At 39.0% G+C, this 25626-nt stretch overlaps 1 protein-coding gene across 14 annotated transcripts in view; it reads left to right on the forward strand.

Moving 5' to 3' along the window:
- Positions 1-25626, forward strand: part of CADPS2 (calcium dependent secretion activator 2) — a 568361-nt gene that overhangs the window by 499751 nt on the left and 42984 nt on the right. For 5 of the 14 annotated variants that reach the window (XM_065555914.1, XM_065555939.1, XM_065555959.1 and 2 more), the window contains 6 exons: positions 2343-2484; positions 2603-2722; positions 9374-9529; positions 12600-12747; positions 13824-13838; positions 19563-19637. In XM_065555914.1, the coding sequence (XP_065411986.1) occupies positions 2343-2484; positions 2603-2722; positions 9374-9529; positions 12600-12747; positions 13824-13838; positions 19563-19637 (656 nt within the window). The remainder of the gene's footprint in view (positions 1-2342; positions 2485-2602; positions 2723-9373; positions 9530-12599; positions 12748-13823; positions 13839-19562; positions 19638-25626) is intronic. The other 9 variants (XM_065555945.1, XM_065555970.1, XM_065555951.1 and 6 more) reach the window with 3 other exon arrangements.

Raw genomic sequence — 25626 nt, forward strand, 5'->3', positions numbered from 1 at the left:
CCCCCTGCTGAGAACCCCCCACCCTAACTGCCCCCCCCAGGACCCTACCTGTCCCCTGACTGCCCTGACCCTTATCCACTTGCATGGGTGGCAGGGTTGTAGAAATTTTGGTGGTGCCCACCCACCCCCACCTGCCTAAGGCTCTGGGAGGGGGGTTGGGTGGGAGGAGGAGGTCTGGGGTGCAGGTCCTGGGCTGGGGATTAGGATGCAGGAGGGGTGCAGGGTGCAGGTTCTGGGATAGAGTTTGGGTGCTGGGTGCAGGCTCCGGGCTGGGGCAGGGGGTGGGTATGCAGGGGGGGTGAGGGGTGCAGGCTCTGGGATGGAGTTTGGGGTTGGGAGGCAGTGCAAAGGGAGGGGGTGCAGGCTTTAGGAGGGAGTTTGAGGGCAGGAGGGGGTGTGTGGGAAGGGGGAAGGGGGTTTGGGAGGGAGTTTGGGGATAGGAGGGGATGCAGGGGTGAGGGCTGTGGGTCTGAGGATGAGGGGTTCATGATGCAGGAGGGGGGATGGAGCAGCGGATTAAGGTGTGGGGGGATGAGGGGTTTGGGGCGTTGGAGAGGCTCAGGGCTAGGGTGGAAGGGCAGGGTAAGGGCAGCCTGTCTTCCCATTAGTGGAGGGGGCACTAGGACCCGGGGGCAGCAGACAGCAGTTGCTGCTGGCTCTGGCAGTACAAGCAGACAAGGGAGAGGCAGGCGGGGAGGAGCACGGGGGGCGGGAATGCGCGGAGGGGGGGTGGCAGGTGGAGGCCGGGGACCCATCCAACCCTCCCCCGCTCCCTGACTGCCCCCTCCAGACTCCCCTTACCATTCTGGCTCCACGCGTTTGCAAAACACGCTGCCCGGTGGGTTGGTTTGTGTGTTACACAGGGCTGCAGACAGAGAGAGGAGGGAGCAGGGGAGGGCTCTGGCTGCTGGAGGCCAATGGGAGCAGCTCAATCAGCAGCCGCACTCTGCATGGAAGGGAGGGAGGGAGGCGAGGGAGAAAAAAAACCTGGACATTTTAACCTTGTTACCAATTCCTCCTGAACGGCTATTTAGAGACGCAAAAGCCGGACGTGTCCGGGGAAATACGGACGGATGGTAACCCTAGATGATGGGGACCCAAACCCAGAGGGAGTTGCGGGGCTTGTTTCTATATATTATGCACATTTAATTATATTGGTAATATACACATTTTTAAAAGGAACTAAATACCATAAGTAGTGGGATGGTTGGGGATAGTTTGCATGGGAAGGGGATAATCTATATGGAAAAAGCAAACAAACTCAAATAAAACAATATAAGAATAATAATGAGCCAAAGCACACCACCGTGGATATTAAGGGAGCACAGGAGAGGGTTGTTTGGATAAGTTTTTTTTTTTTAAATTCAGAATCTTCTAGTGGGGCACGTTGTTAGCCTGTGGCTCACTAGTCTTCTGCATAATATTAATCATCATACTCATTCTCTCTCCCACCACCTGTTATTGTTTGTCACACTCATTGCTTCTCGTCTTGAATTGTATTGAAAGCTCCTTATAGCAGGTACCGTGTGTACCTATGTGTATGCATAGAGCCTGGCAAAATTTTACACCAATCTTGATTGCAGCCTTTGAGCTGTAGTGTAATATAAATAAAAAATAATAACGGAATATTATTTCATTATTACTAGTGTTTATACTTTGTTTGTTGTCTTTGCATCCAAGTATTCTATCAAGGCAACATAATTACTAAGCCCCAATTCAGCAAATCCCTTAAACACAATCTTAAGTCCATCCCTATTCGGCAAAACACATAAGTATGTGCCTAAGTTTCATGATAGTGAAAGTTAAGCACATTCTTAAGTGCATTGCTGAATTGAGGCCTAATTCTGTATGTGCATAGTGCATTCAGTTACTTATCATTTATAATACAAGAGTATGATCTGTGAATGTGCAAACATACTATTTTCCAAATCAGTCACACTATGTAGAAGAAACTACTTGATATAAAGCAAGAATGACTGGAATGGCTAAATTCAGCCTTGGTATAAACAGTCGCTACTATGTTGACTTCCTCATGTAAATAATAGTTACTTACTGAGAAATAAAACAGGTCTAAACTTAAGAAAAGCCCTTAGGAATTTTTCTGACATGGTATTTATTACAGAGGTTGGGTCATGCTATCACTGCTCTTAGAATTCTCTCTCTCTCTCTCTCTCTCTGTGTATATGTGTGTGTGTGTGTGTGTGTGTGTGTGTATATATATATATATATATATATATATATATACACACCAGAACATTTTAGGAGATTTCTTTTGCTATAGCTAATGAAATTGGATCACAGCCTGTTGAGTAATTAAGAATTGTTTTTGTTTGTTTTTAAAGTACTTTTGTGCAATGGAAAGTTTCACAAGCACTTGCAAGAGATTTTTGTTCCCTTGGTCATCCGCTATGTTGATCTCATGGAATCATCTATTGCCCAGTCCATTCATAGAGGTCTTGAACAAGAGTCCTGGCAGCCTGTCAAGTAAGTGTTTATAGAAGGTCTAACCTACCTATATCTTTATACCCAATCTGCTTTACTCCTCTATTGTCCTCTAAGTTCTATTTTTTATTGTATTCCTACATTGTTTATTTCTTCACAGGAGCATCACCAACAGTCTTCCCAATGTAGCTCTTCCGAAAGTTCCAAGTTTGCCTCTTAATCTTCCACAGATACCTAGCTTTTCTGCACCAACCTGGATGGCTTCTTTATATGATTCCACGTGTGTATTCTTCACTAATCTTCTGACTGTATGTCAGCTCTGCATGGCCTTGCTGGTTTCGTGTATAGTTATATTTGGATTGCATGGTGTTTAGGATTGCGTAGTTGGAAACAATAATTTCTCACTTGTGAGCCAAGCATGGAATGTCAGTGCATTGTGCATTTTTTAGTGCATAAAAATACAGCAGAGTGTTATAGTTAATACCTCACTTAAAATCAACTTTGCAAAGATTTGTTGTGGTACAGTTAACAGTCTAAATGCCATAATTGCTCTTCTTATTCAGTTAATGAGCAGGGGAGAAAAATTAAAATAATTGTTCTTAGACCAGGTTTTCATAAACTACAATAGCTCTTCATGTTTTCGCATGAATGTGACTAATTCATTGCATGTGCAAAATGGTTCAGAAAACAATTTCAACAATTGTTTGCAAGATTTCTGTTAGATTTAAATTCTTAATCTTAGAGGGAAACTGTAAAGATTAGTAGGCCCAAAATTTGACCTACATTAGTTTCTTTTTGTGTTTTTTTTTTCACCACGCTTCTGTTTTTTATTTTAATGGAGCCAGTAGCCCATGCCGAGTTGAGCAATCCCACAATAACATATGGAAGTTCTGTGTGTCTACCTGTTTATGGATGTGCATGCACCATTGAGGAAAATAGTTTTGGGTAAAGAAACATGTTTCAGTTACAAGTTTCCAAAAGAGGGGGTTTAGTAGAAGCAACAACAGAAAATATTTTTAAATTTTGGAAATTAATCTTGACAATATCCTTTAAAGCAAAAGATAATTTAATGTTTTGGAAAACAAGCTTTTTTTTCTTTCTACAAGCAAATGCTGAAATCCATTATCGCACGTGAAGTTCTGTGTTTGTGCTAAGAATTATGTAGCCAAGTGTATTGAGTAACGTGTCTCCAGACTTTTGGCATTTGTTCATTAGCTGTAATGGGATTTGTTCTTTCTGGCTCCCTTAAGGAATTGTCAACCTTTTTCCTCCTCATCCTTAGGCTTTTACACCCTTTGTTTTGACTGTAACACTACAAGTTTGCACCTGAATATTTTTGCCTTTATAAATCATTATTCCAGCTTTGAATCAAAACTCTTCCTACCTGTTTATTCCTATCCTGTGAAGGTTACTGTCTTAAACAGTATCCTCCACACTTTACACTTCCTTGAGACTTAATGTTCTTAACTGTGGTCTTCTAACAATCTGAACTTAAGCACTTCTGCCCCGTAAAAATGAATTTTAATTTACATTTTACATACGTGGAGGTTTTTACACACAGATGTTTTTCCCATGGGAAAATATATAGTAGGCTCCCCAAATTACAGATATTAAGGACTGGTGGTATTATATGCAGGGCTGGTAGCACTGACTATTCGTAGGGTTGCCGAACACTTCCTATTATAAGATCCTGTCTTTAGTTGCTTATAACTTTGCCAACTTTAACTGACTGGGTTGAAAGTTTCCATGCTGGTTGTCTGCATCAGGCTAAATTTCTTCAGAAAATTTCAGCCAAAAGGGAGGGTTCAGCCATTCTGAGAATGAGGGAAGGGGCTGATACGTTGTTTTGCCCATGTTAAAAAAAATTCTGATCTTTTCTTCAAGCAGTTATAGCGCCTTCAGTCTTTAAAGCGGGAACTTGTAATTTGGCAGGGGCTGACCTTGGTGTCAGGGATGTGTCTTTTGCCATCCCCATGGAAACTCACCCAAATTTAGTCACATTGTAAGCCTTTGCCCAGGAATCCTAATTCTGGCATTTCCTAACTTCTGATTGTTTGACTTTGCAACCTTAATAATGTCCTTTTAATGTAATTTATCTGTTTGTGTATTTATAATTTTGCGTCATCTTTGTAATAAAAATGAGTGAGAGAGGGAGTGTTATTAGATATGTACAAGTTCCATAGGGCCAATTCTGTCATCGGCTGCACCAGTGTGTAAGTATTTGAAAAGGTTATAAAGGAGCGTCCTCCTATTTGTAATATCTCCGGGTAGTTAACACAATGACGCACAAGAGTGCTCAGCAAAGTATGAATAACATGCCAACTCACACACCCAGTTCACAAGGGCTGCATTCAGCTAGTACAAGTGCTTGCAGGCAGTAGCTAGAGTGCCGCTTCTGCTGAAAGGAACAGTAACAAACAGCCCACCAGGCATTGTACAAGCTCACTGAGACATCTTGCTTAGCAGCTTCAGTATGCTTCCAGGGCTGGCTGCACAGCTGCCTGCGAGCCAGCCACTGTTCCTTCTACCCCTGGTACCATTGTTCTTTGTACGGGTATGAGTTAATTTAGAATATTCAGTTTCTAGATAAGTGGCTCAGATGTGTTTGAGAGAGAGCAAGTTACAGTATATAATATGTTCTTCACTGTGGCCTCTGTATGTGTATTCCCACTTGTGGGGCATACCCACCCCCATCTGGTGCCATGGCACATTCTAGTAAAAGCAGTGTCTGCTGGGACATCATCTGGGGTATGAAGTCCTTTTTGTATGACTTTCAGAAACCAATGATTGATGTTATCTTTCTAATCCATTGATGGCTGATATGGAAATGAAATTCCTTTAAAAAATGCTGCATTCAGAATTTTAGATGGCAGGCATTCAGTGGAATTCAGATCACATTTTTGGATTAATTCCTTTAATTAAAAAAGCTTGCCATTTTTACAGTTAATCGTTTTCAGTGGCTGGAGATTTTATTATACAATGAGGAGCTAAAACACATCAGAAACTATGATTTAACTGAGTTATATTTAAATACTTTCTAAGAATGTCAAGTCATCTATCTAGTTGACCATAGCCTTTTTGTTTTGTGAAGTGACAAGAAAGGGTTTCATATTCTAGCATACATTGCTAACATCCAAGTCCTGGTAGTAAAGCCGTTGTTCCCAATTTAGCAAAGCACCGAAGCACATGTTTAAGTCCATCCCTTTCAACAAAGCAGTTAAGCACTTGCCTAAATGCTTAGCTGAATAAGGATGGGCTTAAGCATGTAGTTATGGTTAAGCGTGTGCTTAAGTGCTTTGCTGAAGTGGGATCATCGATATTAATATTATTTTCCTCTCTGACTAATAATTTACGTTTACTTTTTTGAGCATTACCTTTTAAATATGCCATAAAACTTTGTACACAGGCCGTGTTAAATCACTATACATGTTCTGCTGCTATTTCCATTGACAAGTTTGTTTTTTTTCTTTAATGTGTGGCTAGGAACACTAAATGTGTACTCTTCTCTATCATTACACTGTCACAAGAACATCATTACTGTGTTTTCAGTTGTTTTTGCTGGTCCTATAATTTAATGGTACATTTGGGGCATTGCATGTTAAGGTTAGGGAGATATTAAGAGAGTAAAGTGCTGTGTGTAGTAGTCAGTATTTTGCTTGATTGGTCCCATGAGAAGTTAACTCAGAGGACACCTTGGCTAGACGTGCAGAGCACTGTGAATTACCGTCAGATTCAGCTAAGGAAAACATGCTGAAAGGTTGAGAGGGCTGGGACAGTGTGTTTGGGGGAAGGGGAGGTAAAAGCTTTTAATTAACCAGAATGGGAGTTTTTCTTACAATCTACTAGTTAATTAAAATTTGTTACTCTAAATCTAATTTTTATTTCCTTTCCGTTTTGAATCTTTACACTTTTACAAGTTTTGAACCTAGCTTTTAAGTTAGATTTATGGCTTGTTTTGATTATACCAATGTTCCATTTCTAAATTATTTTCTCTGTTACATATGTAATAGATGTTCTACAGTCACTGTAAACATCATCATTGGCAGAAGCAGCGACAATCCCGTGGAGTTAGGGCCACTTCTTACGCTAGCAATGAATTTGACTCTCAGTATGTGAGTCATTGTTTTGTGGAGTTTTTCCTATGGAGTACAGAGCTCAGTCAATTCACTACATAATAACAATTAATTCTTTTCTCCTACACCAAGATATGCCTGGTGCAGGAAAAGGGAGGAGCAGGGCCGGCTCCAGGCACCAGCCCAGCAAGCAGGTGCTTGGGGTGGCCAACGGAGAGGGGCGGCATGTCCAGCTCTTCTGCGGCAATTCGGCGGCGGGTCCCTCACTCCCTCTGAAGCAGCGGCAGTAGGTAGAGCAGATCGCGCGATCGCGGCTTTTTTTTTTTTCCACTTTTTTTCTTTTTGCTGCTTGGGGCAGCAAAAATCCTGGAGCCAGCCCTGGGGAGGAGCCTCAAGGAGCTGGTTACAATTACTTGAATCTTAATCTGCTCCAGCAGTATTAGATCCCAGTGTATAAATTGTAAATCCATTTAAGAATGTTCTTGACTTTAAGCAGGTATGTCCTGATTTACTGGACCAAGTGCTTTACTGGATTAAGATCAGAGTGCAGGATCAAGCCCAAATAAAGTATATACCATGTACAAATAATCTTAGTCTGTCACTGTAAAATCATAATCCTCCAGAGTAATTTACTGTAATAGTTAGTAATAATCAAATGACAGATGTGTGGTTTTGGAATACACTATTTCTTTCTGTTGTCACAGCTCCTTTTATGTCAGTAGTATACAATATTAGTCTATATCTTTAAGAAAAATAGTTCCGGATGTCGTTGTGCAATATATAACTAAATAATAAATAAGAGTGGTGGCTCAGAAGCATATAAAAAACAAGAAATGTTTATTACGGAGCTCCTCTCAAATTTCAAGAACCAATGGCTATTATTATAATTATTATAATTGTAAAACCTTATTTGGCTGTGTAATGAAACCAGTTTAAGTGGACACCAGGGAGTGAACGTGCATAAGAATACATTGACAATATTTGAGAGCACATGATTCCTCCTGAGTCTTAGAGGATTCCATTTAGTTTGGAGTCCTGTTAAGCAGAAATATGATTTAAAGAGAACAAAATTAAAATGCATAAAATCCCTGCAGATCAAATAGAAAGAAGTGATTATCACATTTGGTAAATAAATGTGCTTTACTTTCAGATAGGCACTCTCATCAAAGTCAATATACATTGAGACTTTGTATGAAAATATATTAGTGTATTTATGCACACACACATCTTGTTTTTAGTTAGTACACTTTCTCTCCATCTTTCTCATCCATACCAGTTGACTATCTTATTTTGTGGTCTAAGTTTGTATATAATGTAACATATATAAGCGCAAAACTCACTACCAAGGGATATGGGAGATATGTGATAACCATGTAAAGTTATTTCATTAGTCTGTAAGGAAGAATCCTACCCTAGCAGGACAGTGGACTATTATTTTTCTTGTATTAAAAAACTGTTGCCACTGTGTAAATAAGTGCTTTATGTTCAGTACAAAGGCAGGGTCTTTGCCTCGAAATGCTTGCAATCTGAACAGGCAACATACACACACAAGATGGGGATGAGGATGGAACTTAGCCCAATAGATTTTCTATCTCTTGAGGTCTGGTTGTTCTATTTCAAGCGTGTAACAGGGAAGTATAACTAAGAGTTATTGGATATCAGTAAGCAGAAACATGTAGGCAAAATACCCTGAGTCTCCCTGATGGTGAAATCTACTAGACTGTGGACTATCAATGTAAGGAACGTGGGGAAGCATCAAAACTTGGGTCATTTAAAATTGGAGAAGTCAGGGCCACTAGCAAAGTACTGTAGGTAACAATGCAACATTATTAGAGAGCTATTATAGGCCTTTTCCATCTCTAATTTCTATAGCCCTGATCCTGCTCCGTCCTAAGTACTCTCAACTCCCATTGCCCTCAGCTCCCACTGAATGAGTCAGTCAGCCCCTTCATGATGATGGCCTTTTGTCATGAGAATATAGGAAAGAAAATGGCAATACTTGTAAATTAAAATGCAGAGTCAAGGCTGCTATGCTAAATTTTTATCACTTTTGCTTCTGAAGTATGTTGAAATCTGTTACTTGGAATGTTAATGTGGCTAGCATTAGGACCCTCAGTACAGCAGTTCAGGCTTTGGAGAATAGGCACATTATTAGCACACTTGGAGGAGTTCATTCCGGCTGAATATTGTAATGATATCACTGTAATTAATGATGAGCAGATGTATCTATTAAAATCTATGAGTTGGTCAGGAGGGAGAGTTTTAAAATTGTGGCAACCGCAAATGACATAGGGACATTTTCTTCTTTTGTTCTGCTCATGTTAAGTTTATTGACATTAATGTGAGTTCTGTTTTTCCTTGTTTTGGAGATCTTCTGATCTACTTCCCTCAGTGGGAGTTAATCTGCATGTGTCAAGAGAGTATCTGTCTGTGTGTGGCTCTCCTACTACACTATACTTCTTCAGTACTATGGGAGGTTTACCCACCTGTGCTGTGAGAGCAAGCAAATATATGTGCAAAGTGTTCACTGTCGCGAAAAAGTTCTTTCTTAAATAAAACCCCTTCTGCCAATATTTTTCCTCTCTTCTCTTGAATTTGGGTTGCTTCACCTCCCTCTCCCACCTCCATGATACAAGGGTTGAACAGATCTACTTGCTTACCCCCTAGGGAAGTCATATTAAATCAAAAGGACAGGACTTCCACAACCACTGTAATACTCTTGAAGCAACACCCAACTGTGTTGTGGGAGCTGCATGTGGGAAGTGAACTGGAAGGAGGGGAGGACTCTACTTCTGCAAGTAATTCTGTGGGGTTTTTTTCATATGTCCTATAAATGTATCTTCTGTTTTTTTTAATAGCAATGGTTCAGCTACATCGGAAGATCTTTTCTGGAAACTTGATGCACTGCAGATGTTTGTTTTCGATCTGCACTGGCCAGAACCAGAATTTGCCCATCATTTAGAGCAGAGACTTAAACTTATGGCCAGTGATATGATAGAGGCCTGCGTCAAAAGGTACAGTTATATTTTGAAATTGTCTGTTAAAAGTTGTAACACATTTGGAAATGAACATCTAGGAAATGTTAATGAGAACATCTAGATGTGTGATATCCATTTAGAATGCTGCTGCAAAGATCCTACCCCATCTCTTTGACCATGTCACTCATTTCTTTGTATCTCTCATTTACTCCCTCTTCTCTATCGCATCAAACATAAGCTGCTTGCCTTCACTTTTAAGGTCCTCAGTGTCCTGTCCCCACCTTACCTATTGTCTGTCATTCACTATTGAGATGTTAAATCCCACCTCCATTCGATCCATGATACCAGCCTTTGTCACCCGCTTCTTTGATTTTCATACAAGTACCTTTGTGCTTTCTCCCATATTACCTGTCATGCTTGGGAGGTGTTCCCCACAAATAGCGACAAAGCAACCTCATTATCCTCCTTTAAAATCCTCCTTTTCCATGATCCCTACAGAAAGCTTGACAATGATGTGCTGAGAGCGCTGTCTATCGCACTGACCAAATTGCCTCATTGGTTCATTGTACCCACTCCAACCCATATCTGTCTGTATCCATCTGGAGTCTCTTGTTTCATACTTAGATTGTAACTTTTGGGCCAGGGCAAGGCTTTTTTTTTCCTGTGGAGTTTTTTTTACAGTGCCGAACACAATGGGGTCCTGATCTACGAGTGGGACTCTAAGCATTATGATAAAACAAATAATAAATAATAGAGCAATTTTGGGAGCCTGCAAAGACCATAGATCCCATCTCCTACTTTTGACCTTGAAGCATAAAGCTATTATCAGTTGGGTGTTTGTTTTTTAAAGTGAGTTTCTGGCCCTTTTCCTTTCAAAGGTAGGTTTGAACTTGTAAACATAAATTAATGTAAACCGATCACTGGGATGAAAGTTTGTCACAAGGATTTTTACTGAATATTACAGGTTATTCATGACTTATCAATGATCATACATATAAGCAGGCCTAGCTTTGGGATTCTTGAAACCCATATTCACATATTCTTCAATTTTGTGGGTAACCCTATGCCAATTTAAAGCTGTAGGGGGCCTGTGCCCACCCGGGATACTGCTAATAGCACTTGGTCAGCTACAATCTCTCTCGGCTCCTGTTGGCTACTTGAATGGCTATTCTGATGAGTAGTTAGTGGTTCTCTAGGGAGGGGTGGCTACAAAGTATAAAAGGCACTATTGTTTTGTAGACTATTACTCACAGGTCTGAGAGCAAGAGACTTCTGTATTGCAGTCTTGGTTCTGACATTGACTGTGTGGCTTTCATCAAACCATGTGACCTCTCCACCTCAGTATCCCCATCTGTAGAATTGGGATAATAATACTAAGATACATCACCTGGGGGTTATAATGACTAAATAGCCAATGTTTGTAAAACACAATTATATAAGTGCTGAAATTCACTAGGATGTACACAGATCCCTCACAGATCTGGGTTGTAGTTTGAGTCTGTCCTAATAAATTATCTTGCTGACCTTCCTCTGAATTGAATCCTAAGGCTCTAACGCTACATAGTGGCAAGATCACAGTGGTCCAGTATATATGTTTATGGAAAAAGGTTGAGAAATACTTTTTGAAGGCCACCCAAAAGTCCTAATAAAGATGGATCTGCATATTATCAAAGTCAAGTGAGGTGTCAAATGCTGTATTGATAGCAGATTGCACTGAAATGTACACTTCAAAGTGATAGAAAAGTGCAAGTACTTTTCAAACTTGCTAAAGTATCTATGACTTCAGGCATCTTAAAGCACAAGCATAATCTGTGTAAGCATAAACTAGATATTGTTCATGCATTATATTGTTATGAGTTATATATAACTTTGATAAGTTATTATAACTATCTAGATATATATAACTAGAGCTGGGCTGAAAAACAAAAGCCTAATTTCATTTAAAAAATTAAAATGTCAAAGTTATTTTCATTTAGATGTATTTGAAAAGGACCCATTTCTGATTTTATCAAAATTTGACATATTTTTAATATTTCTAAAAAAAATCAGCGATAACATTTCTCATGTGTCAGCTGCAATATTATTGCTGTTTTGGGACCATATCTGTGGTCTTGAAAAAATGTTCCACCACAAAGTGCAGGTGGTTCAAGATTATTGACTGCCAATGTGAAATTGTGGCTTGCTGGTTAAAGAGCATGGAACCTACAGAATGCCTAAGAACCTACTATGGGTAGAAAATACTTCAAGCTCTAGTGTCGTTGGAGAAAAGTGTCATAGTGTCATAGGTCACTGTACCAGGGAAATTATTTTTACTCACTGCCGACTCCAACAAATGTCATTTGACCAATGTCAGCTGCTTCACAAGGCTTTTATGGACCCAGCCAGGCCACCAGATATATATAAGAGGGGTATTGTGAACAATCCCACAGAAAATACTGTTGTATGAATAAATTTGTCATCTGTTTATTCCAACAAGATATATCTGGAATGCTGTTTCTAAGCAAGTTGGGCCTAATATGTTTAGAACTTTAAAGAAAAGCATTTTTATAGCAAATCAGGTCTGGATCAGGTAGTAGTAGCGAAGTACTGGGGCATTGCTGCCATTCTTCTGTAAATTCATATCCAGTGGGGTAGGCACATTATTATTCAGTAGCCCTCTATATGCCCACCATAGGAACATTCTATGTAAAGCTTCACCTCAGCATAAGTTTGCATGTGTATTAGAAGTGGGATCCTAACATGATAGATGAACTGTTATGTTTTAATGCAGAAAATCTAAATATTTCTTTGAGCTTTATATTTTTACTGCTTGAAAATTGTTCACAGATAATGGATTAGGAAGCATATTGTTAAATATATTATGTTTTTGCCCACTGGTCATTATTTAGCTAAATCAAAGCAGAACCTTGAGATTACTGTCACTGTCATGTTCTACTGAATAGATGAATATTTTACTCTACTGCTTCTAGTATTGTGTTCCTACGTGATTCCACCTGGTGCTCAGACTTAATTTTTAAATTAACACATTTAGTGTTTTGCTTTTACACATCAGTTGTCTGGAATTATGACAGACTTTCATGTTGTGAATTCATGTTTAAATAAATAGAACAAGAATTGCATTTGAACTCAAGCTGCAAAAGACAAACAAATCAATGGACTTGCGCATTCCTGCGTCTGTGTGTACGATGTTTAACGTTTTAGTCGATGCCAAAAAGCAAACTGCTAAACTCTGCATTCTGGATGGTGGGCAAGAGGTAGGTGGAATTGTGTATGTTTAGATTAATCAGGGGTGTCTAGCACTGTGGACTGTCTTTACTAGATTTGATTAAAATAGCTTTGACTTTTTTTAGTGAATTTTGGCTTCTGAAATGTCACATAGTTTTAATTTTGTCTATGTAAGTATCTGAGTGTATCTGAGGGTGCAAACCGCCCCCCATTATTCCATCCAAATGGTCAGAGGAATGCCCATAATTTCTGTGCTCAGGAGAACACCAGGAGGGATTTTGCACTATCCGTCCCAGAGCTTCTCCTGAGTTGCATCTGAGAACCACCCTGGCTTATGACAGTGTCTTAATAGCACAACTGAGTCAAAGCATCAGTCTTAACAGTAAACTGTTCATCTGATTAGATTTATATTTAATTGGTTCCTTTAATGCTCTGGCTGGCATTTGCACCTACATGTACACTCAAAAAATTTTAACCAGAGGAGAGAAATCATCAAGTACAATTATTAATCTTTAATTTTTGCTCTTCCAGAACCTGTGTAGAGGCCATTGTTTGGGTGCTGTACTAATGGGGCTGTAGAGAGAGACTCTACGGAGGGGCAAAGGCCCATGCTTTTTAAGTGGATATACATCCATACTTCGCTCCTGCCCCATCTTCCATTTGAATATAGAATACTCCCACTCCTGTCAGGAATAATCTGTGCAGTGGTGAGGGGTGATAGTGGTCTCTCGGTCATCCAGAATACTGGTGCACAATTAATATTGCTTTTGCAGTGTTGATGTACGTGTGTGGTTGTGGTGATGTAGTTTTGTTTGTTTGGGTTTTGGTGGGGGAGGGAAACCAATTGTCAGAATTTGACACCAACAATTATTCCTGCCTTGTGCAGAAATATATTTATCACACCATTGATACAGGCAGTTTTATTTTTATTTTATTCGGCCATATCATTTTTGTTGATTGCCCTTTTGTGTTGTCTTCGTGGGTGTGCTCCTCATTTCCTTAGCTCATCTATTTAAGTTAGCATTTTAGCCATAATTAATTTTCCATTTTCCTGTTCTTCCCCGTCATCTGCTTTTTCTACTTTTTTTTCCATGATTTGATCCAGTTTGCTGGTCAGTGGGTAAGTGCCTTTCATTTTAGAAACTGCTTATTCTTTGTGAATTGTCTATGTTCATTGCTTGTTATAAACTACCTATTGCTGCTCCTGCTCATTCAACAACATGGACTGGAGGGATTTCCTCTGCTGTTTGAACTTGCTAGGCAGTGATCAGTCACCAGATGCCAAATTTCTTCTCACCCCATCCAGCTGAAATCTCTCTTCAGGCTGGTTCCAGAAATTTCTTCTGTTTGTCTTCTGCCCACTCCAGGCAGATGCCTTCAGATCCTTCTGGAGCAGAACACACAAGAATGTGCAGGAAGTACTCTGAGCATGGCCGTGCAGTGATACTATGACTTGTTCTTGGTGCCACAGTTGTGATGTCTCTCTTGCGCCCTTTCAAGACTGACTGAGTCAGACAGCTTTGGAATCTCCCTCGCCTCTCGGGGGATGCAGAAGAGCATGTCAACACAAGACCAATAGCATCAGAGCCAGCCCAAAAGACTTCAGCCCCTCTTCCCCTCATCCCATAGTAGTGAGTCCACCTCTACCCCTACTTGTTGTTCAGACAATGTCCTGAGAATAGGCCTCCCACTTTCTTCTCAGGGAAGGCAACACTTCCATGAAGGCCTTTCACACAGAAGATAAACAGCCCCCCCCCTCTCTCCATCCATTCCATTCCACTTCCCTTCTCAGGGCTGGAACACTTAGAGGGCCTCCTGCACTGCCAGCCAGATACCCTCACAGCCATCAGAGCTTCTGTCCTTGCCAAGGGGCTCTTCAGATATCTTTCTCTGCTGCTGCCATGTGCCACTGCAATCTCCAGAGCTCCAGCCTCCTTTCATCATCCTCTCTCAGCAGCAGCATAGGGAACTGTCTCAGGTTCTTACTCTGAAAGCATGAGACTTCCTTCAAGAAAAGATACAAAACAGCTCTTCAAGTTTTCAGCATGACCCAGAATACCTCGTGCTTCTTTGGCATCCTTTCTTTGAATTCAAGATGTGTGCAAGAGCCTGGCATTTCAATGCATCTGCATGGAAAGTTAAAAATTAATCTTAATCTTGCCACCCAGGCAAACCAAAAAGTTCCTAAATTTTTCCACAAGTTCAAGGCATCATCATATATCATGGTTGCTTTCTCAATAAGGACTTTTTAATATCCATTTATCTCATTTCTCCCTTTCCCAAGAGGCCTTTGAATATAGGAAAGTATGTGTCCTCCTTAATACTCAGATCCCCACCCTAGTGTCTAAGGTCTTGGTATTGTCCTCCTCAACCTTCAAATCACCCTTTACCTTGTCCTGTGTTTTCTTTCTTCCTTCTAAGTCAAGGTCCTTCATCACAGTCTGGAAAATCATTTTTGTAAGGCCACTCTCAAGGTAATCAGAGAGGAGGTGGGGGAATTAAATTAACCCTTTACCAACTTTTTGTTAGGGTACTGTCTCACCTGAAACCAAAATTTGACCATGTAGTTCCTCTGTTTGCAGTCTAAATTAGATTCTAATTCTCTCTGTTTTCTCCCTTTCAAACACGTGACCACAGTTCTTTTAGATTTCCTCTCATTCTGATTACATCAGTCAGACAATTTGGAGACATCACGGCCCTTTCCTATAATGAGTCTTTTCGGATTTGTCATAAAAATGAAGCTGTCCTCAAAATCATCTCAAGAAGTCTCCAGTTCAGGAAATTCTCACCATATAAGTCAAGAAATGCATGCCCTGGCTTTTGTCTATCTGCTCAAACCCACAAGGAGAAGTTTGGCATGGTTTGGATGTGGCCTGAACCATTCTGTTCTGTTTAAGTAGAGCTCATTCATTCAGATAGTCAGATGCCTTATTCATGGGTGGGCAAGTTTTCTAGAAAGGGTTTGTGTGATGTCATACCCAGGTGGTTAAAATCTTGTATATTTTCTACATATCAGTCTACAGTGCAAGTCCTCCAACAGCACTCCCAGTCCATCCTGCTGTGGGTATAGCCATCTCAAGGGTTGAAAGGAAAAGGATTAGAGAAAGACAGCTGTGTTTCCTAGCAGTTTTTATCACTTTTCTAGGAGCTTCAAGTTTGACTTGTTAACCTCATCAGATGCCGCTTGGGGCTGTTGGATGCTGAATGCTATCACTTCTCTGTCCTTCTGAACTGAGGTCCAATGGGTGCTACTCCTTAGAGTCCGTGGTTTCAGCCTGTCAAATGATTGGGAGCCTAAAGAAACATTTTTTCTGTAACAAAGCACTTGAGAATCTGAGGCCAGATGTGAAAAATCCACACCCCTGAGCAACATAGTTATACCAACCTAACCTTCTGTGTAGACAGCACTATATCAAGAGGAGAACTTCTCCTGCTGACCTGGCTACCGCCTCTTGGGGAGGTGGATAAACTATGCTAATGGGAGATGCTTTCCCATAAGCATAGTAGCGCCTTCACTAAAGCGCTACAGCAGCACAGTTGCCCCAGTACAGTTGCCCCACTGAAGCACTGTATATGAAGCCAAGCCCTGGAGCTTTTTCAGCTTTTAATAGTTTTTGTTATTGAAGTTAATTGGTTTTAAACCTATTTTAAAACATTGTAACTTACATTCTGTAGGACTTTCAGCGTTATCTAATAACATTTTTATTTTGAGAATGATAAACAGCTACAGAAGAATCAAGCTGAAGAAATTGCTGGGACCGAGGCGGCTGGAGGAGAGCTGTAGCCGGGCAGGGAGAAACAAACAGACTTGAGTTGGTCACTCTGTGTAGCTTAGTTTGAACAGCAGAGGAAATGCTATTGAACTAGATTGTTGAATGCTTCACAGAAAATCAATTTACAGATCGGGAAACTCTCTTAAATATTCCAAAATTATATACTCTCATTACCCTGTCATGCTTGTAAAGGAAAGAAGGCAGACATTATTCTTCAACTATTCCTTAAACTGGAAAAACTGAATAGTGGCGTGTATTGAGGCTAATGCTTCTTAATATATTTATTAATGGTGGATAGCAAGTTGGTGAACTTTGTCAATGACTCCAAAGTCATTTTGATTAATACAATCCAGAAAGGATTCTGATTAACTCCAGAAGGATTAAAACACTTCATGTGGCTTGGCCGTAAAAGACCAGAGGAAATGTAATACAAGTACACACTGGCAATAGTAGTATAAATTCATAAAGTGGTGGGATATTGATTTCCAAGACCCTCCAAGGAAAAAGACTTGGGATTCATCAGTGATAACAATAAAAAATATTAGTCCAATGTGCTTCAGCATTTTAATAAAAAATAGGATACTTAAGTGCACATAAATGAAAGAAAAAAATAATAAAGATTATAGTATAATATTGAACAAGGTGTGCTTAGGTGTAACTTCAAAATGTAAACTCATCATCACAGGAATTGGGAAAGAATTCCTCTCTTTTCCAAATGCAATAATGCACAGGTGGCCAAGTGCAGTATAAGTATTTTTAGGGCTGTCAATTAATCACAGTTAACTCATGTGATTAAAAAAAATACCCTCCCAGCCCCTAAATGGACAATACATCAGCCAAGGAAGAATTTTTAAATGACCAAAAGTGTGTTATTTTTCTGACTTTCAGTTCCTTCATCCATTCAGAGAGAATCCTTTATACTATCCATTGGTCTCACTAGGGAGAGTTTGGAGAGGTGGAGGTCAAATGTTGTTATAAATATCTCTTCTAGATAATTTCAGAAACTGGACTGTTGGGCAAGGATCATGCATGCAGCATTGCCAACACTCACAGTTTTATTGCAAGTTTATAGTGTTTGATGTTTCTCTTGAAGCTCCAGCTTCTGGAGTCAAATGATTACATGAGAACCTCAGCTTAAAAAAAAATAATTTATAGCCGTCATGGTTGCAGAGAAAAACTTGAAAACATTAACCTTAAAAGTTCCAAAACCAGGATGTAAATAAAATAACCCCAATTATTTTATTAAAAAATAATATCTCATTCTCTGAGGATCTTGTATCAAGATTTTTGAATGCTTGGGGTAGCCTGAGCTCTCTTCTCTCAACTTATTCCTATGAGAGTTACTTTAGCCAGCAATAGATTAACTCCCAATTCCTGCAAAATCATAGGTGATCAGGATGGCAGTGGGACAGGAGAATGGAGGGAAATGAAAACATAAGGATTTGGGGCATTAGAAGTGGAGGTCATTTGCATGAACTTTTGGTTAACTCTGCAACTGTCAGCTGTGGCACTAAAGTTGAGGAGATTGTGTAGGAGGAATGGGGTGACATCTGTGATAAAGCAATTTTTGGATACTTCTGCTGGGATTGCATAACAACAAAAGACACTGACTATTTTGCCTGAATTGGGCCCTTAAAGTGTCATCAAAATTTTATGCTGTTCAAAAAATTAATAATTTCCCCCTTGGATGTAGGGCAAAGGCCAGCAACTTGTCCGTATTGCAGCCACAGAAAGCTTCTCTGTGTATTTGCATTAGGTTCATTCACTCTTCAGAGTGAATGAGATGTGCATTGAGATCTGCATGAGGCATATATTCAATTATTTGCATTTTTAAAGGGAGAATTTTTTAAAAAATATTGATTCAACATGCAATAAAAAAGTACTTGGGGCACTGAGAAGTTACATAACATACCCCTGTGCCCCTTTAATTTGAATGTGGATACAGTTAATATTTATTGTTTGGAAAATCATTTCCTGAGCATATTAAGCAGATCCAATTTAATGTTGTGATTTGTATGGAAACTTGCAGACAGAAGAAAAATGGCCTTCAAAAACTTACATCTTAGAAAACTATTCATCTGACAGCTGCTAAGCTAGGCTAATATTTATGTTGACCTCAGTACTTTTACTCCAAGCATTATGTTATTAGCTGTTCCAAGTAGCCTTGAATTATCAAGATAGGGTTAGTCTTTACAAGTCACATTTTCTGTGAAGTGGCTATTGAGGACAATCTTTGCTGTCAGATAAATGTTTTTAAAGGAAGAATTACTATTTAAATTGATGTCCCTTCACAGCAGAATAGGAGTCCTAGCTCCTGTTAATTTCACGATGGAACTCTGTAGTATTATCTAAAGAAAGCATAAAAGTCTTTCAGATTTATTTTAAATAGCACCTACTTAAAAACATCTTTTTTCATGAAAAAGCAGGGGGGAAAAACTATGGAGAATGAGGACTGTTTTATTATACCTTCTGTGGACTATTAATTTGTTACCATCTATTCAGCTGTGTTGATGAAATTTTAATTTTGTCCTTGCTTGAGCATAATGTAAGGTTTGTATAAACTGCAGCTCACTAAGCTGACAAAAAGGCCCTTTTAGAATGAACAATTGGGAGCTCATTTTATTTCTAGAGGACATTTAAAATAACTTATGAATGAGAGTTGTCAGACATGAAATGCTGTATTAATTAAATCTTTTTCTAGTCCTTTTGCTTCTCCAGCTATACCAATCCTTTAGAAAAAAAAATACATGGCCACCTTAATTATAGAGGAGAAGACAAAAAGTATCCTTCACATTCCTTCGCCTGAATAAGAATAAGAACTCAATTCATCTAAATAATAACCCTATTAGCTGCTTAACTCAACAGTATACATGGGAAAATTTTCAACACAGAATGTAAGAAAGTGTTGATTGGGTGGATCGTTTTCAATGTTTTGTTCTTCTGATGTTCAAAATGATAATTTTAAGTGAATCTGATCTGTCAGGGTTAGCAGCTTTGTACAATTTATGACTTATGACAAAAGTGTTGTGTTCATATACACATTAATGCTTTCTTTGTCTTTTAAAACACAGCAACAATACCATTCAAAAATAGATGACTTAATTGAAGAAACAGTTAAAGAAATTATTTCACTTCTCGTTTCAAAGGTAAACATATTTAGATTTTGATTTGTAGTAGAATGGCAAACACATTTTAAATCACGGGCTGTGAGAAATGTCCTTAAACAGAATGCATTTCATTCTATATTTTCTACAGTGTGATTGGACAAATATGATTTGTAAATAGCGATCATCCAATTTATCACAATGTTACAGAATTAAATTAGTTAGACCCTCATCTGGAGAAAGTTTTCTGAGTAGTTTGCTAATCAGAGTAGTTTCTCTTTTGTTTATATTGCAGCTCCTTCATGACTACTGGCAGCCAGTAGTACTAACATCTTTGAGTATATTAACATTGTATCTCTGAGTGCATTAACATTGTCTTCATCAATTGTGTCTTTATTTCCTTGCTTGTTTCAATGTGCACATAAAGAAAACTTTCTGTCCACTTTTAAATACTATTTAAATCACTTTTCAATTTAGAGAGGGACCACACAAAAAATCTGAATAACATTTTTGTTGACTTTTCCTTTATGCTAAATACTTATAGGATGTTTTTAAGTGCAGCAAGATTAAATAATATTTTTATTATTGTAGCACCACTTAGGATCCTAAAGTGCTTCACAAAATACACAGTAAGAGGGGGAGGGACACCCTCAACCACAGACAGTTCCACGAATAGTAAAGAAAACAGCAAATTGTATTGGGAAAGAATATAGCTTTTAAAATAAATGTTCTCCTGTTTTAAATACAACATCTGTGCACTTTAAACAGCTAATGCATAGCAGAGCTGTCAGCTTTTCAAGATTAGGATAAAAGATTTATAAATATATGGTACTTTAATTGATTAATGAGGAACCAAGAAAGAATACTGTACAGACCTCCATTATGACTTTGTCTTCTCTTGCTCACAACTTCCTGAATTTTTTTTCCTTTTAACCAACATCTGTCATACTTGGGCATAAGCTAAAGATGGACTTTTTTTTTGGAAATTTGAGCAAAATTTGTTCACCCATGGTTGGATTATGTGAAAGCACAAAAATATATTATTTTTTCTCTTGTAAAGAGATTTAAATATTTTGGATGCATACATAATTTTAAAATGGCTGAACTTTACAAGTGGAAGCATTACATGAAGTTAGTCCTCACTGAGGACTCATCTCTCCAGTAAATGTTTGTATGTAAAGAGAGAGAGAGAACTCCCGTAAAAGTAATTCTTTTTTAAATTGAAGTATATTTAATATTTGAGACTAGGTGGTGGGCATATAGAATGGAGTCAGAAGCTGCGATGGCAATATTTGTTGTAGACAATGGAAGGAGAGTTCTGAGTAACGTAGCCAATCAAAGCAGAAAAATTTGCAAAATCAGTGTTTATTTTAAAGAAAGTTTATTGAGGCTGCAGGCAGCACAACTGGATTCTGGGAGTTGTATTTCATTGGATTATACTTCCATTCTGAAATGAACTGATGACCAAAAGTATGCCAATGAAGTAGTCATTTGAAGCTGATGGGGAATTGAAACCTCTAACATTGTGTCTACATTTGCCTTTTTTGATATAACTCCCACTATGTCATTGGTGTATCTCCACCAGCAGTAGCAGTGATGGGAGCACTAGTGTAGACGGGGCACAGGCATGTTTACCACTGTATCATTGATGCCACTGATTGATGCCATTGATACATTGGTGGTAATGCAGCAGCAGGTGATTTCCCATAAAAAGTTTAGTGTAGACAAGGTATAAAAGGGTAATGTTGTACCCCAGAGAAGAAGGAAAGAAGACTCTCACCCAACATCTCATTAACATTTTTTCTGTAACTTCTTACAAGATATTCAAGGCCACTGCCCAAGGCTTCATCTATAAAGGGAATACGCTATTATATAAAAAGACATTTATTATTATAGTTAGCAAATGTGACACGAGAAATTCTCAAAATCATGGAAAAAGTACTTGGATTTATGTGTAAGAAGAAAATTTGCTTTATTAAGAAAGTTCGTCCTAAGTTTGAAAGTTTAATATTTAACTACTTTTCATTTTAAAATATTTAATCCACTAGCACTATATTTATCCCTGGAAACTATGTTTAAAATATTCTAGCATGCAAAGTATTTAAAACATTGTGGAATTTAGAGTGGTTCATTCCTTTATTTATACTCATTACAGAAGTTTGAACTAAGATTTTTCTTTCCCACAGATTTTGTCTTTTTGTCGTCGACAAATTACTTGCTATTTTGATGGGGGGCAGAAATTAACATAGCTGGTTTTCTTTACCAAGAATTTCTATTTACATTGCACCTTTTAATGCCAAAACAGAAGCACAATTGATAATATTCCCACAGCTATGAAAATAATGTTAGCTTACAGGAAAGTAAGCTGAGAACAGTGACTATTCTCTCTCTAGTTTCTTAACAGTGCTGAAGTGGTTTAAGATGCACACACCATACACACACACACACACACACCATTAGACATTTAGATCCCAATTTTTAGCTACTCTTTCACTAAACCTGAATCTGTGTACATAAATAGTGTACTTGGGTATGTAATAACCCAACCTGCATGAACAAATATCCATTTCATGCCCAAATAGGGGTTTTTGCAAGACAAGTAGGTGACCCCCAAAATGTTGCTTGTGCACTAGTGGAGACACTCTGACACAACAGGTTGATTAATTATTATTTCTTGTCTTCAACATGCAAAATGCTATATAAGTGCTGAATATTACTATCATTATTTCATTTTAGTTTTACAGCTCCAGTTCAGCAAAGCATTTAACAATTAGGTTGCTGGTGTGTTGAGGCCACTGCTGACCAACACTGTTATTTCTTGGCTTATACTTAGATTGTAAACTTTTTAGGGCAGGAACTGTCTTTTTGTTCTATATTTGTATAGCTCCTTGTCCATGACTGGGGCTCCTAGATGCTACTATAATACAATAAATAATAATAATAATAAATAAATAACCAACTTCATGTAAATCATTTGTATGTAAGAATGGATTTAAGCACATACTTAAGTGCCTTGCTGAATCAGGGCCTATATAAGGTCAAACTTGCAGCATAACCTATTTGCTAATGTCCTGTGAATGTAACTTTTACATTTTGCTTTCTTAGCGTTTTTTTAGCTCATGGGCTAAACTCATCATAGTATAACCTAATGGAAGTTGCTATGGTGGAACCTCTGCCCGGTGGCTAGGTTGCAATCACAAAGTAGCCACAACTTTAGTATCAAAGCAGGAGCATAAGTATCCAGCCACCTCATCATAAGTGTATATCACAAGCCAGGAAAGGGACCTGACATGGGCAGTTAGGGGATCTACTGATTCACTGGTTTTACAGACTCCCTCTAATTAACTTCTTGGAGCCCTGGAAGAAATTAAAGATACTGTCCACCCTTCCAGGTGGCAAACCCTTGCATGACAGCAGCTGTAACACTTGCCTACCTTTTGCAAGGATGACTCTTCAGCAGAGGACAAGAAGCTTTGCACCAGTTTTGCTGAATATAGCCCCATCATTCCTAACCCTGGTACATACTCCCAAACAAAAATTACATTCAAATGGATTTAAGGTTGAGAGTGCATATTTGCTTTCTTTTAAATTTAACCTTAACTCTTGAGATTTTCTTGGTATATAAAGCAGTTTTTTTCCAGGGGGGATAATTACAATGTCTCTGTCATTTATTTTACCCCAATTTACTGATATGTACTTTCAATTTTAGCTCCATCTTAACATATTTTTGGCTGGGAATTTCCTTAGTTTTCCTTTTTTAATTATTAAGTCTCATACATGAACATGAAACAAGAAACACAAAGAGAATATGCCATTTGATTTTTCTGATTATTTGAAGGAATGAAATATCAGTCTTAAATAATTGTTTTCAAGTAGAGTGAGGTCACAGGTTGCGCACAGTTAAGGCTACTTCCTTTAAAAATAGACACAGCCTGTTATTATTTCCAATTTGATTGAAAGAGAGATGTGCTCAGGAAAAATAGTCACCTCAGACTCTCAGGAGGCAAAGAACACCACTGAGAGGAGCAGGTGAATCTGCACCCTTCACTTAAGCAGGGAGGAGTTTGACTGGCTGGCTGGGAGAAGAAGGCAATGCTTTCTGGCTTGGGGGAGAAGGGGAGATGTAAAGCTGCTGAAAGAGCAATCAGCATGGTGAATGACTCACCACCTAGGAATGAGGGGTTTAAAAAGGTTAGCTGGGCCTGGTCCCTTCCCTCTTCACTCAGAACAGGCTGGGCAGCACCCACTCTCCCTCCCTAATTAGGTCACAAATATGCAAGGTGTTTAGCTATGTCTGCTGTGGGCATTACACTAGCCGCCCCACTAAGGAGAGCTGGGAAGGAATTTTTCCCTTACTACCATATTGGCCAGGTGCAGTGTGTGTGGGGGGATTCACCTTCCTCGCAGCAGGTTCAGGTAGGCTCTGTTCATGCAGGGCATGACAGGCGGTAGGCCATATGTTGCAACTCTTTATTTAAGTGTATAGCGGATGTTCAGTGCAGGTACTCCATAAATTAAGGCACAAAAGAATGAAAAAATGGCTTGAAAAACGAATTAATGAGAGATGCTTGGTAATTGAGCAAGCTGGGGGGAGTTGGAGACTCCTATGATTGGTATAGGCGAGAGCCAACCCCACCATCATTATAGTCCACCTTAACCCCTCTTATGAGGGGGGGGTGGTCAGTAAGGCCCCGGCAAGGGAATTGCTGGTGGAACCTGGTCCCAGCAACAAAATTGCTGGAGGGACCTGGATGAAATGGGGGGGAACTGGTGCTGGTGAAAGGCCCCCTCCGACCCACCCCCCGGAATTGGCTGGAAGTGGTAAGGTCCCGGCAAGGAAATTGCTGGAGGGACTTGAACAAATAGGGGGAGAGCTGTGGAAGCCCCTCACCCCCAAAATTGGTTGGAGTTGGTAAGGTCCCGGCAGGGAATCTGCTGGAGGAACATAAATTTTGCACCTGCACTGCACATATTTTATCCGCCGGGTTAGTCCCAGACATCTGTCTAATAATAAAGTTGTGGCCTGATTAAACCCATATCTAATGTCTCCTGTCATTCCTATCTTTAGGAACAATTCTTTTAATATGGCTAATATGCACAAGATTTCAGTTGAGTGTAAACTATGTGAGAAGTTTGAAGTCTATGTTGTTCCATTTTTAAGGTAATATGAGACAAAAAAGGTCCAAAACAGGTAGCTCAATTTCTTAAAGGTCACATTTTTAATTAATTTTGTCCCTAACATATTTAATGAGTTTACTTATAAATTCTTAAAAAAATAATTCTATATTGTAAAGGAAAGTGTTGTAATTTGGGAAGGATAGCCTGTATTTTTCATATATAACAAAGATGTTAAATCCCCTTTTTTAAGCGCAAAACTCATCCTTAATTATGGAACAGCGACCAGCATCTCCATAATGTGGAGATGGGTTGCCTTTCGTGATTTTGCAGCAACAGTCATGAATTCCTAATATGTCATCCTGACAGCATAACCTTGCAAATCTTGACCTAAGATTGCCTACTTCAATTGCTGTGGCAGTTAGATATGAAGGGAATTTTTAGATACATTTTACTGCAGCATTGATACTGTTAGAGGATGCTGAAGCCTAGGAAACTGGGAGGAAGCAATCTTCTTTGTGATTGGCTGATCACTGAAAGCCTAACTATCTCTTCCTATTGGAATACAGAGCTTAGATGCCCAGTGACATCAGCAAATTGTATTGGTTGCTTCCATTCAAGGGACAAAGACTGAAGATTCAAAGCAAAGTTGATATATCATTGTTATTCTTGATCAGCAAGAACCAACAGCTGTCGTTATAACATCCATATTCTTTTATGTGCTGGATCCAAAGATGGTATTAATCAATCACACTATTTTGAGTTATCATCACTGTATTATATTTTTGACAGGGAAGTAAACCTTGTTGATTAGAATATTTACCTTTTACTAATTGCTTTTATCTGTAATGATTTCCTACAGAAATGAAAAGGCTGCTGATACCTTTTTATTTCAATGAGATTTCACATAGTAAAG

This window comes from Chrysemys picta, chromosome 1, assembly GCF_011386835.1.
Source record: "Chrysemys picta bellii isolate R12L10 chromosome 1, ASM1138683v2, whole genome shotgun sequence".
NCBI classification, from domain to species: Eukaryota; Metazoa; Chordata; order Testudines; family Emydidae; genus Chrysemys; species Chrysemys picta.